The 12416-nt window shown below is 41.1% G+C and overlaps 1 protein-coding gene across 3 annotated transcripts in view; it reads left to right on the top strand.

Moving 5' to 3' along the window:
• The first annotated feature begins 8390 nt into the window (after positions 1-8390).
• Positions 8391-12416, top strand: part of LOC131591461 (tubulin--tyrosine ligase-like protein 12) — a 32525-nt gene continuing 28499 nt past the window's right edge. For 2 of the 3 annotated variants that reach the window (XM_058862191.1, XM_058862192.1), the window contains exon 1: positions 8400-8536. Coding sequence is in view for 1 of the 3 variants with exons in the window: in XM_058862190.1 (XP_058718173.1) it covers positions 8417-8536 (120 nt within the window). In the remaining 2 variants the exon portion in view is untranslated. Of the gene's footprint in view, positions 8537-12416 lie in introns of all 3 variants that reach the window. The other variant, XM_058862190.1, reaches the window with a different exon arrangement.

A 12416-nucleotide genomic window follows, 5' to 3' on the forward strand; every position in this document is an offset into this window, starting at 1 on the left:
CTAATGCACATACTACATTAATCGAATGCTTTCAGGGAATCAATTCCTTTTGTTTTTAAAAGTGAGATGTACTTTTATCATGCATATTAATATCACCACAAAACTATACACATAATGAACGAAAAACCTGCAGCAGTCAGAAATCAGTCAGATAATAAACATTATTAATAACAGATGTGATACAGAATTACTATTTACCACTAAAACACTGCACCAGCATCTCATAGTCTGTAAACAGACAACAAAATCAGTGAAGGACTGGATAACCACCTCTGGAAATGATTCTCCAAGCCTACTTTAAAACTGATCCAGCTGTCATATTAATAGGGTCAAATTGCCAAGTCAAAAGTGACTCAAATACTGTATTTGGTGCAGAAGACATCTGATCTGTTGGCAAACATTCTGTCCAGGTAAAGTCAAGGCTTGGCCAGGGCCTTAGGCTTTAAACTGGAAAGATGTCGCTTAACTCATTTTCAAAACAAGGTTCTTAATAATAGCAGCTATGAGATGCTTAAAGCTCAGCAAACTGTTCAAATGCATTTGTGTAAAGCAAATGATAAGAAGTCTTAGGCAACAGACTAATCAAACCATTTAGCAGTTGATTTAATATTAAGTTTTTCTCATGGTAGCTGACTCAGTAACAATACATTTTCTTGGAATTCTGGAAGCACTGAAAAATAATAAAGCTACACTGGATAAGGCAAAAGCAAGTCTCCTTAAACAAGGAAAGGAGTAAAAACACCAAGAAAAACTCTTAGGAACAGCTGTATAGCTTGTTTACAGAGATGCATCTGCAGATAGAAACCAAAAAGATCTCAAATGACATATGTCTAAAAAGTAACTACACAAAGATATGTTAAAATATATAAGAAGCCAGCTATAAATACAACAATGACACCCTATAGATAATGCTCATAAAATATCCATAAATTCATATTATACAATGACTGTCAGCAGTGTCTGAGAAAATCAAGATAATATTTTTAGAACATTAATATCTTAATGACCAAAAATTAAATAAGGTAAAAAACTTCTAAATTTCCTAGTAAATAACAGTCACTATTCTTTTGTGTTACCTATAGAAAACAAAAACTGCAGAGATTGCAACAAACAATAGAACTCCCAATGAAATCAAGGGTGTCACAGACTGCATTCCCCTCCATCCACAAGCAGGTGTGCATAAGTGTTTCATCACAGCTGTTACAGTCGTAGTCATCTTCATCTCTCTAGGAAAATAACTATACTTTGCAATAAAAGACAAGTGTATTTTAACAAAACGTGAGATGATTTAAATTTTAAATTTGGCAGAAATTAATTTTGACAGAAGGAAATAGTAAAACTTAACTTCAAAAGAATACCAAACTTATAAAACCTAAGAATAGTCAGACCTAAATTTAATGAAATTTAACTTTGCTTAATTTTATTAACACTTAATCTTGTTGGAGTCTGAAATACAGACTGTGTGCCCTTGTTTTTAATATTTAGTTCTGAGATTCAAGAGAACACTGAATTTCATATAATATGAAATTCATGAGCATGTTTTCATGGTGATACATGAAAACAAATGTTAAAGTTAGATAAGAAAGGTAGGTGTGTAGATTAGAAAGTTTCTTAAATCACTGGGTGAAAAAAGTAGTTTAGAGAACAGGAGACAATATGGAAGATTTAGGGTGTTGTCCCTTGTCTTTCTTCTTTCTTCTTCATGTTCTTCTCCTGGAGGTTTTTGGGTAATAGTTAGTGATTGGATAGAAAATGCCGCAGTGCATCACAGAGGTGATGGGTCATTGGGTCATTAAGAAAAATAATATACGTGTCTATTGTTAATTGGATAAAACTAGGTATAAAGGTAAAAGAACTGCGTAGTTCAGGGCCATTTTGTGTATCAGACATGAAGTGTGCCACAAGGCCTTGTTTGTACCATCAGAAGAAAGAAATGTACCAGATTGCAAAGATTAACCTTGTAACCAGCCTGAAGAGACCTGTTAAGTTTTGTGAGGATCCTGCAATAAACACGAGAAACAAGATTTTAACGAGCTCGAGAGTTTACTTCAAATAATGAGAACTGAGATAAGTGGAACTCCCCGCGAGGGAGGATCCCGGGAGAATTCAGGAATTAGAGAAAAAACCTGTATCTACAGAGAATTCAGCCCAGAGGAGGCTGGGAGACTAAAGAAAAGATATATCCACAGAGAACAGAGCCCAAAGGAGGCAAAGAAAAGAGAGACAGAGGTAACAAATCTATATCAAATGAAAAGATAACTCAATCTTACTCTATTATTACAAAAAAGGCAATTGAAAGTTTGGTGTATACCTTTTGAACAAAATGTAACATCAACATGAATTTACTATAGAGATTATAAAGATGTAATAAATACATTATGATTTTATGTAATTTGGCTTTGAGAATAACTCATAGTAACTACAGATGTTACTGAAAATACTTATTAGTAGCAGGAATTTGCCTGGTATATGCTTAAGTTGGTTAGGATTTTTAAAGTGCAGTTTTACTAGAGGAAAAACACAACAACGCAGGATTTGGTGAATTGCTTTTCAGCTTTTGTAGCACTTCTCAGAAACATCAAGTCCAATTTTTAATTAAAATCTGAAGTCCAGATCGGTATATATACTGTTACATGTGTTTTTTATAGCAAAAAGACTCACATTGAAATTGCCTTATTAAAATTGTGGAAAAAACAAGCAAATGGGTAATATAGTTAACTTTGTTTTGTACAGTGAAGTTTTCCTAGCTAATTATTTTTTAAACCATGAATATCTTCTGTAGATAACACTAATTGGAAGGTTGTTTTATTAGTAGCTGTAAATCATTCAATATTTTGACATTACGTTTTAAAACTAATTCTTGCAAGGTAACTTTTTACTTCTGTTAATATTTACTGTAAACATTTCTAAAGAGGGGTTTTTTGAATTTTCTAAAGGGTTGTGGTAATTTCTCCAGTAAAACTCTAAAACCACAAGAACTCATAATTACTTAAAAACACAAAATTAACTCTAAAAGGGTATATAAACACATTCTAAGAAAACAATTAATTATAACTTTTTAACAAACCGGGTACTATCCCAGCGCTTCTTCTCGGAGAAGGAGCTGGGGGGCTGAATGCCCACTCTGCTGCTGTTACCTCTAGAAGGTTTGAGTGAAGTCTTTGTCATCCCCCACATATGCTCGCAGAGGGGAAAAAGTGAGAGAAAAATACCCACAAAGTTAACTTTAACAAATGCAGTTCTTTCAATAATTCTCTCATTATTTGCAGACAGAGGGAAAAGGAACGATTTTACAAAAACAGTGTTAAGCGAAGAGCTTCTCAGGGCCAGGTGATAGCAGCAGTGACCATTGCAACTTACCAACCTTTAATTACAGTAATGAATTTCAAACTAGATACCATATAGTTAGCAATTTTTTGACTCTGTAATTGCTGATATTTGTCCAGCATGGCCTTGGAGCTTCTTCTGCAGCGGCTCTGCCATGGGGGTGTCTCTGTTCTCTACGCATGCTCCAATGCTCCCCCCATGTCCCCCTGGGTCGGGTGGATACTAATCTAAATTTGGCTTCTCTTCAAAGATAGAGTTAGTATTTTGCCCCTGTATGTCCACAATCGATTTAAAAACACTGGACATCTCCTTATTTTCTCTCTGACTCTCCCCACCTCTCTCCAAGGGCGTCATTGCCAAGAATGTTCACCCAGCAGTGGACAGTGGGACTGCTGCTGCATGTAGAATTACAGGGCTTGCAGCCTGGGTAGATTTCTATTTCATGTCTTTTAAGGTATTAATTACAATCTGCCAAGTCAGGTTGTAAGACAGTGTCCTTGCTTTTCCCCATAATCATTTTCTCCCACAACTGGTCTCCTATTTTTCTCCATTCTTCCACTGCAAAAAGCAGTGGAGGCACTTTCAAATGCCTGTTTTCTCTAGCCCATACAACAAGCTTTTCTAGGTCCTTATCCCTTACTGCTTCCCCTCATTTAACGAGTATATTTTGAAGCAGTTTTTGTGCTGCCACAAATTGAATATCCATGCTAGCAGCCCTGGACGGGGGGAGATTTGCAACTCCTCCTCCCTGAGTGCTGACGCTTATTTGCCTTCGATCTTCATCTCAGACTCCTCTGTCCCCAGTTTTCCCCAGCTTATGTTCGCAATTCTATGTCCAACCACTGCACGAACCCACCACCCAGTTCCAATCCACTTCCATGTCCAACCACTGCACGAATCTGCTCCCTCAGCCCCGATCCGCTTTCCACATCCAACCACTGCGCAAACTTGCCAAGCTGGTACCCTTTGCCCACAAAGGGTCCCTGTTCAGAGCACCAGGTAATGGAAAACTGCTCAGAATGTTCACTGAGTCCTCATGGAGGTAAAAGTGAACTTTGCTTTATTTCTATCTTTAGCACACTCTTATAGGGTCCTACAGGGTTCACGTGGCTTAACAAGCTACTATTGGCTAATACATTTTGTTTATCATTCCTTTTCTTGTATACAACATCATTGTTTTTCTTCATTCTCACTGTTCCAGGTAAGTTCCAAGGACACTATCTTTGGAATTGTCATCTGGGTTGAAAGCTGGGTTGTGCAGACAGGCTTTGACTAAAATATCATGCCCTTGCTCTGTTAAAATGTTTTCCTACACAGCGCCACTGTCACACGGTAGCCAAGGTATGGGACAGACCTCATACAGACTCCAGCTGGCAGGTGGGTGTTGCAAAACCTTCCCAAAAGTTGTACCTGTCCACAAAGCAGTCAAAATCTGTAACTATACTATAACTAAAAACTATAACAGTAACTGTTTTTTTTATAGAGAATAATACATTTTCACTTCTTACAACAGCCTTCTTACAAACCTCTCTGACCTTTATCATAGCTATACAGCTATGATAAAGTATTTACAGCAAATGATGTTCCTCTCATCTAAGCCCCTATCACAGCTTTGCATGCTCTGAAGTTCTAGTTTTACCACTGAGAAAGCTGTTGACTTGAAAGTAAATGGTTTATTTTAAAACATATTACAGGCTTTATTTTGAAGTGCACCAAAAATATGTCCCTTCATCTCCTTTTCTCTATGATGTTAAGGTCTCTTCTGCCCCTTACATCCTTACCTCTCTTAAGGAGGTTTCGATGCCATGTTGACCAAGAGGAAGGTTCTAACATTAAACAACAGGAATATGAAGTGGGAGCGTACATCAGATCTATTTGGATGAGATAGCCATAAACATTTCGAATAAAGTGACAAACTGCCAGACTCAGAAAACTTTTTAAAACTCTCGCTGTGTTTGTTGGGGACAAATGCTACTTCACATATGCTAACTCATGATAAACTTCTGCTGCAGACTGCTGCAGGGTGGGAACTAAATGTGGTAGTGGATAAGTCAAGGGGTCTGCTGTGACAGAGAGGATTGAGGGTTCCTTGGGTTGTCTTACTATGGATAGTGACAGAAGGCTAAATCCTCTTCTTTTAGACTGGGGTAGTGCTAGTAGGCTCAGCCTTGCTGGGATCTTTTTGCATTCTTTATGAATACGTATATAAAGTAACCCATAAAATTTAACTAGCACATTGCCTAAGTAAGGGCTGCGCTGTTCAGGCACTGTAAATTAGCAACTCTTCCTAAGGAAACAATCAGAATAAAATACTATGGTGAGTTTTCTTTACAAAGATTATCCACAAACACCTCCTTTCGTGCGAAGCTGGCAGTGGTACCTGTGGGCTATGGTTCTGGCATCCATCAGAGTAGGAAGGACTGCTCCTGAAAGCCTCAGGGTGCTTGAAGAATGGTGAGTGCTGGCTCCCACTCCCTGCTCCAGGAATTACTCCTGTTGTGGAAAACAAGCAAAAAAGAAAAACAAGCTGCCAAGCACAGCAGCTGAGCAAGACCACATCTGGGTAAGTGCTGGACAAAGTCAGAAAAGAGCCAAATTACAGTGTACTCTTAACATCAGTGATTCTCACTGTCTTATTTATTACTTGGAGTTTAGCAGCAGCAGCCCCCAGACCTGCAAACTCACCCAAACATCCTGGAACCACAGCCGGCCAGCCAGCAACCACAGCTCCCATCCAAAGTGAGATGGAAGTGCAAAGAAGCAGTGAGAAGGCAGCTGCCTACACTTGGAGAGAAAAATAATTATGTGAATCTCATGTTCAAACAGGATCACATTCCCCTTGCCTCTGGTCTGGGCATGATCACTGTGGCACTACTGAACAAAGACATGAAGACACCCCAAACCTTTCCTCCTTGGTCTGTTTAAGAAAAAAATATTTTTTTTTTTTTTAACTACATAACATGACAAAGACAGAAATGAGGGAAGGGTGGCCTTTTCAAGTAAGCAAGGTCCCCAGGAGGACTACTAGTAAGTGGTCAAATCTCCACATTTTACAGTACTAGGGCAAGATCAACACCACAGCCATCCTCTTTTCCCAAAGCACAATATTAGCAAAAAATGTGCTCAAACTCAGGGTAGCAGGGTGGAAACACAGTCAAGGAACATTGGAAATCCAACTATTTTTTGATCTTCTGCTGTTTAATCAGGGAGATCGCCTTAGAGACATCCTAGTGGAGCCTTTCTGCTGAGGAAATGTGCGAACATGGCACATGGTGAGGTAGACACAGTCTCAGGTAAAGAGGACAATTTGCCCGCATTTATTATTCAGATATCCAACCTGGAGATTTGAGTTAGATCCTCAGCTGCTGAGTGGTGATGTATAATTATAGCATGTAGGCACCATTTAAAATCTCTTCCTACTCACTCTCTGCCCAGTCAACCTATTGTAGCCCTTTAATTCATAGACCTTCCTCCTGAATAATTCTGTGATTATGTGGAGAAAGGGATTGTTGCTACTCTTGGGTAGTTACAGAGCCCAGCCAGACTAGACAGCGCAGAGAACAAAGAGGTATTTCTTCAACATGGCACATTCTCTACTGACTGTAGTCTGTGAATGTGAAGCTTTCTTGACCAGCAACTAGATCCTAAAATCCTATTTCCTGAACTTGACTATTTCCAGGGTTGTAGGATGCCCCTCCCAGCACAGTACTGTGCTGCCAGCCCAAGCAGCACTGAAGTTGAATCCTTGACTTGAGGATGCACTGCCAGGAAAAGGAATTTCCAGTCTGTGGAGGAAATAATCCATAGAGGGAGCAATGTGGGTTCTCCCAGCAGCAGTGATAGTAAAAGGTTCTAAAATCTTAGAAAATTCAGGGACTTAGAAAGAAAGTTAGGTTTGGTAAGCCCTGGGAAAAGTAGGCCCTGAGAAATGTTAGGCCTTGTGCTTGTCAAAGATCAGGTCAAACTGCACCTGTATAATCAGTATATGATAAATGATACAATTGTTAGATGTGATTAGATATAATTATTGTTTAAAGAACATGAGGAACAATGTTGGGGGGCTAAGGGGGGATCACGAGAAATCCATGCTTGGGTAAAAACAATGCATACAATAGAACAATGTAAGTTTAATAATTAATATGTAAGTTGCATAACGATAGAGTATAAAATCAACTCAAAACCAAGTCGGGTCAGATTTGGGTATGTGTACCCCTGACACCTAGAGCTCTTCAATAAAGCATTTATTTATAACGAATGATTATATGAAGTGTGATAAATAATCATTCGTGATTATGTGTGTTCCTGAATGCTAACAGCAGGAGGCACAGCAAAGCCCTGACCTGTGCTCTGAGCAGTGTCAGACACCTGCCTTTGCTCTTGGGCTTTATAACCATACCTGAGGTGAGACCAAAGCTACCAGTAATGTTTAAAAAGCCTCAAGTTATTCCCCACAAAATCTTGGAAGAGTTTTTCTTAGAAATCTCTTCTAAACCATGCAAGGAAAGAACTGGGAAGGCAGCATTCTGCTACAGGCACTTGCAAAAAACACATCTCCCTCTTGTACTGACAGATATTAAAGACGGGCCTACACGTTAAAATTCACTTGTCAACATTCAGAATTAAAAAAAACCCCAAACTTTAATTTAATAAATGACTAACACTTCATGTTTTTCCTGAGGACCATTTAATGCAATTCCCACTGCTACGTTCGGCACTCAGTGCCTGCCATGCCTCACACCCCACCCGTAACCCACTTCAGAGGCTATGGCGGGGTCTTCCAGAAGAGTCCCTGAAACATCGGGAAAACAAAAAACATCTTCCGGCCAGCACTGCACCACGAATGCTGTGAATTTTATTAAAGCTCAAGGGCAGGAGAAGAACAAAAGCAGAACCCCCATCTGCTCAACAGACTGAAGCCTACTCAGACCTCTTCTCCTCAGCGACGCCTGAGAGCGGCCCTCCGCTCCCAATACCCCCGGCCCTCGCTCGTTCCAGGGCCTAGCCCCTATCCGGGCTGCGGGAACGCCCCGAACGCCGCTCCCGCCTCCCCGCCCGCCCCGGGCCCCGCCCGGCCCGTTCCGGCCCAGCCATGGCGGGAGACAGCGAGGAGGCTCTGGCGGCTTTTGTGGCCCTTCACGGGGCCGCGCTCCGGGCATCGCAGGTCCCGACGCAATACTGGGAAAGCCTGAGCCGCAAGCTGCGGGGAGAGGTGGGTGAGCGACGCTGGGGGTGGCTCCGCACGGGAGAGCAGCGCTGAGGGAGCAGTTCCGGAGGGCAGCCCCGAGCCGGGGACGAGCGGAGGCCGTGGGACGTGGCTGTGGAAGAGCGGTGCTGAGGGCAGCCCCTCCACCCCTGGGTGAAGAAGAGAGTCACGGTGTTGTTAAGCAGAGGACAGTGGGAAAGGCACGGTGCGGGTTGTGTTACCGAGACTGCAGCTCGGGGCTGTGAAAGACGTCAGGTGTATTGTGTGTATCTAATTTCGTCTTTTTGTTGTCGTGAAGTTTGGAAGAGTTTGGAAATCCTGGTAACTAGAGATACAGTACTGAAGAGACGTGATGAATCTAAAGAAGCACAGCACTCTACCAGCTACTAATAAAAAAAATTAACTCGGTCCCAGCCAGATGCAAGACAGTGTCCTCAACCCTTCAGCTTTTTATGCCAAAGAGAATTAAGAAAAAACAGCAACGGTGGTAGTGTTAGACCCAGAATGTTGTCATATCCTAATCCATCTTGGATTGACTTTTGCCTGATTTTTTTTTTTTTTTTCCAGTTCAGTTCCACACAGATCTGCCCTGCCCTCAGTCATTTATAACTGTGCAAAGCTTGGACAGATCATCTCATGTGAGTTACCTCACTTGGGCAGTTATTTTTGGGTGAAGCTGACCCCTGGCCCTGAACTAAAGGGAGTATGGAGGCACAGGCACACTCCAGGATGAAGTATCCCTTTTCACTTTTATAGCAACCATCTGCTTGCTTCCTGGAGCTTTGTGATGGGAAAGGGAAGAGAGACAAAGTCAAGAAAAGAAATTATTTTAAACAGATTGTAAAGGCACGGGTAGTATTTACATTTTTTTTGTTTTAATTTGGTTTTCACAGCTGCAGCCTAGCCTCGGTGGTGGGGAAAGCTGTCTTTGATTTGTGGGAGTAAAGGAACAAGGAACTGAGGCAGGAAAGAGAAGCAACCCAAAACCATTCATCTGTAGAGTTGAGAGTGCTCGAGGGAGTCTGGAGGAGTCTACTTGGAGAAGAAAATATGAATTAGGTGAACTTCTAGTTCTGGGGCGAGAAAGAGATCTGATAAGGGGAGAAGTGGTAGTTTGCTGGAAGGCAGGATAAGCACTGAAGAAAAGAGTGAGATGGGGTGAGAAGTTTGAACAATAGTATCGGACAGTAGGGAAGGTGAGGGAACTGCAGTTTAACACCATGTACTGGTAAAGTAATTTCCAGTTACCTGAGTGCTTCTTTTCCCCATCTCAGCTTCAAAGTAGGGACAGGAGAAAAGCATTGCAAGTCATGATATGAGTGCTTGTAGTCAGGAAGGGTCTGAATATGTTCCTGCTGCTTTCAGGCTCTTCTGTGGTACTGTTAATAACAGGAATACATGTTTATTACAGAGAAGATAAATCTACATTATTTCAAGCATATTCCCAGTCAAAAGCTCCTTGTGGAATTACATTCCCCCAGTAAGTATTCATGCAAGGGACTTGGGGCAGGAATATCTGCTGCTCTTCTTAGGTAGGAGGGTATGAGAAGGGACGTCCTGGAAGAGGATGGAACAGAAGGCAGTATAAAGCTGCCAAGGAAACCCAGAGTTGAGAGTTGCTGGGTTTCCACTTGCCAGTATGAACCTGGAGGTAGCAAACTGAATCTATGCTGTGACCTAATGCAAGCTTGAGATTTGTGACCTATTGAGAGTCCGCCAGCTATTCACCAGCCTTCACAGAAGTAAATGTGAACACTGTTTATTTCTATCTTTAGCACACCTTTTATAGGGTTCTACAGGGTCCGCAGGCAGAGCAAGCTACTATTGGCTAACACACACAAGTTTACATTTTTTCCCTTGTACACAAGAATATTGTTTTGCTTTACTCTCTCTTCTGCAGGCAAGTTTCAAGGATTTTAGCCCTTAATATCACGACTTATTTCAAAGGCTGGTTTGTGCAGAAAGGCCTTTACTAATATATAAAATATATCAACAATTCCCCCTTTCTCTTTTTGCACAAACCAGGCTTTAGATGTGACTCATTCTATACTCTTATGAAGACAAGATAACATACAATTTAAACTGTCATCCCAATTAACACTATAAGTAAAGTCCGTCCCCCTTCTAGCACAAGAGACCTCAACCATCCGGTGATGCCCCAGCTGGAGAACCAACTTCCAATGGGGTCACTATCTTCTTTCAGGGCATGTAACCCATCCTGTATCTGTTGTAGTTGCTTATGGATGGAAGCTGAATGATCAGTAAGATTCAAGCAGCACATGCCTTCAAACTCCTCACAACCATGTCCTTGTGCTAAAAGTCAATTGCAGCTCAATTTTGTAATACTGCATGACGTACACTACTCACATTGGCTGAAAGCTCACTTAACATTGTGCATGTTAAGTTCAATTCTTTCTTAGTCTAACAAGCGAGCCTTTTTTGGAGTTGCTAGGCCTTAATTCATTCAGGCTTCGCTTTGACTGATGTTTTTCACTTTGCTAGCTACATTCAGCAATTGGTGTAAGCTTGGATGGAACAAAGTAAGTTTCCCAAGATAACAGGGTCTTCTACGTGGACTAGCAGGAATCTCATTCTATGCTCTCTCTCCACAGATTAGGAATATGGAACTAGGTAATCGCTTTGGTAATTGTCCTGGGAGATTGCACCATGAATAAAGGCTTTGCTTTCAATGGTAGTAACGAGATCAGCTATAGGGTTGACTGCAGCCCAGTGCTGCATTACTTTGTTGGAATTACTTTTTGTCGAGGGTTCAAACATTATCCATCCACCTGAGGTATTGGTGGAACCTAACAAATCTAATTCTTCTGAGGGCTGTATGGTAACATTGAGAACTTTGGTAATTTTTGCTTGCCAACAGGCTTCAGGTTGTCTTAATGTGAAGCCAACAGTGCGATTGCACTCTTGCAACATTGCCAGTTGATTCAGTCGAGTCTCGTTACTAACTAAACCTTTAAATGCTGGAGGATCCCATTCAGGGACTCCTATGAGACAGGTGCAAAAGGATCTCCAGGTGTGGCTAGGCTCAAACACATTGACCTTTGGCCAGTTCAATGTGCCAGAGTGACCCATATGTTCTGTCACTTGGATGTTAGCAGACAGTTGGTCAGGACTATACACAGCACAGTTACCATAAGCAGTTTGTTCCATGTAAATGACATCATACTTGCAAACTCACAGCTAAAGCTTTAACGTTAAATGAACTTTCAAAGATGCTTACTCTACCTCTTGAGGGGGGAATACTTATACTTTATACTAACATAATAATTACTACACAGGCTAAACTCTTTATCTTAAACTATTATCTAACTACTTTTAACACACGTGCTCTGGTGTATATGTAGTCTAAGCGTGGAAGCAATTTGCTGAAAGGGTAAAAACACAACTACAATTTGCTTTATATACAGTTAGATGGAGTCTCTACATTTTTCTTAGGTCTACAGAATTTCTCTAACACGATTCAGTCCTGGAATGTTCACTGCTCCCGTGATGTCAGCTGGCAGCTGATCGGTGACTGAGGGCTTTGATGTTCAAGTTGTTCTTCACATCCTTCTAAATCTTAAAACAAAGGATAACTGAAAAATTGGTAGAGACACAACATCATAATAACAACATAAAATTTCTGTTGGTAAACTGTCTATGTAGTGTTCAGACACAACTGTGTCCTGACTGGTCCACTTCTGATCCATGTCTGGAGTACCAAGGCTGTGTGGTGACTTCTCTGTTCATTGGATCTCATGTGTTCAGAGGCACACAGTCTGGTCAGATGAACAGGTGACCTTTTTGAACCTGCCAACAAAACACAGATACTTCTCCCCTTGAAGTTAATGAATTACACTAATTAAATGCTTTTAGGGCATCAATTTCC

The sequence above is a fragment of the Poecile atricapillus genome, chromosome W, assembly GCF_030490865.1.
Source record: "Poecile atricapillus isolate bPoeAtr1 chromosome W, bPoeAtr1.hap1, whole genome shotgun sequence".
Classification (NCBI taxonomy): Eukaryota; Metazoa; Chordata; class Aves; order Passeriformes; family Paridae; genus Poecile; species Poecile atricapillus.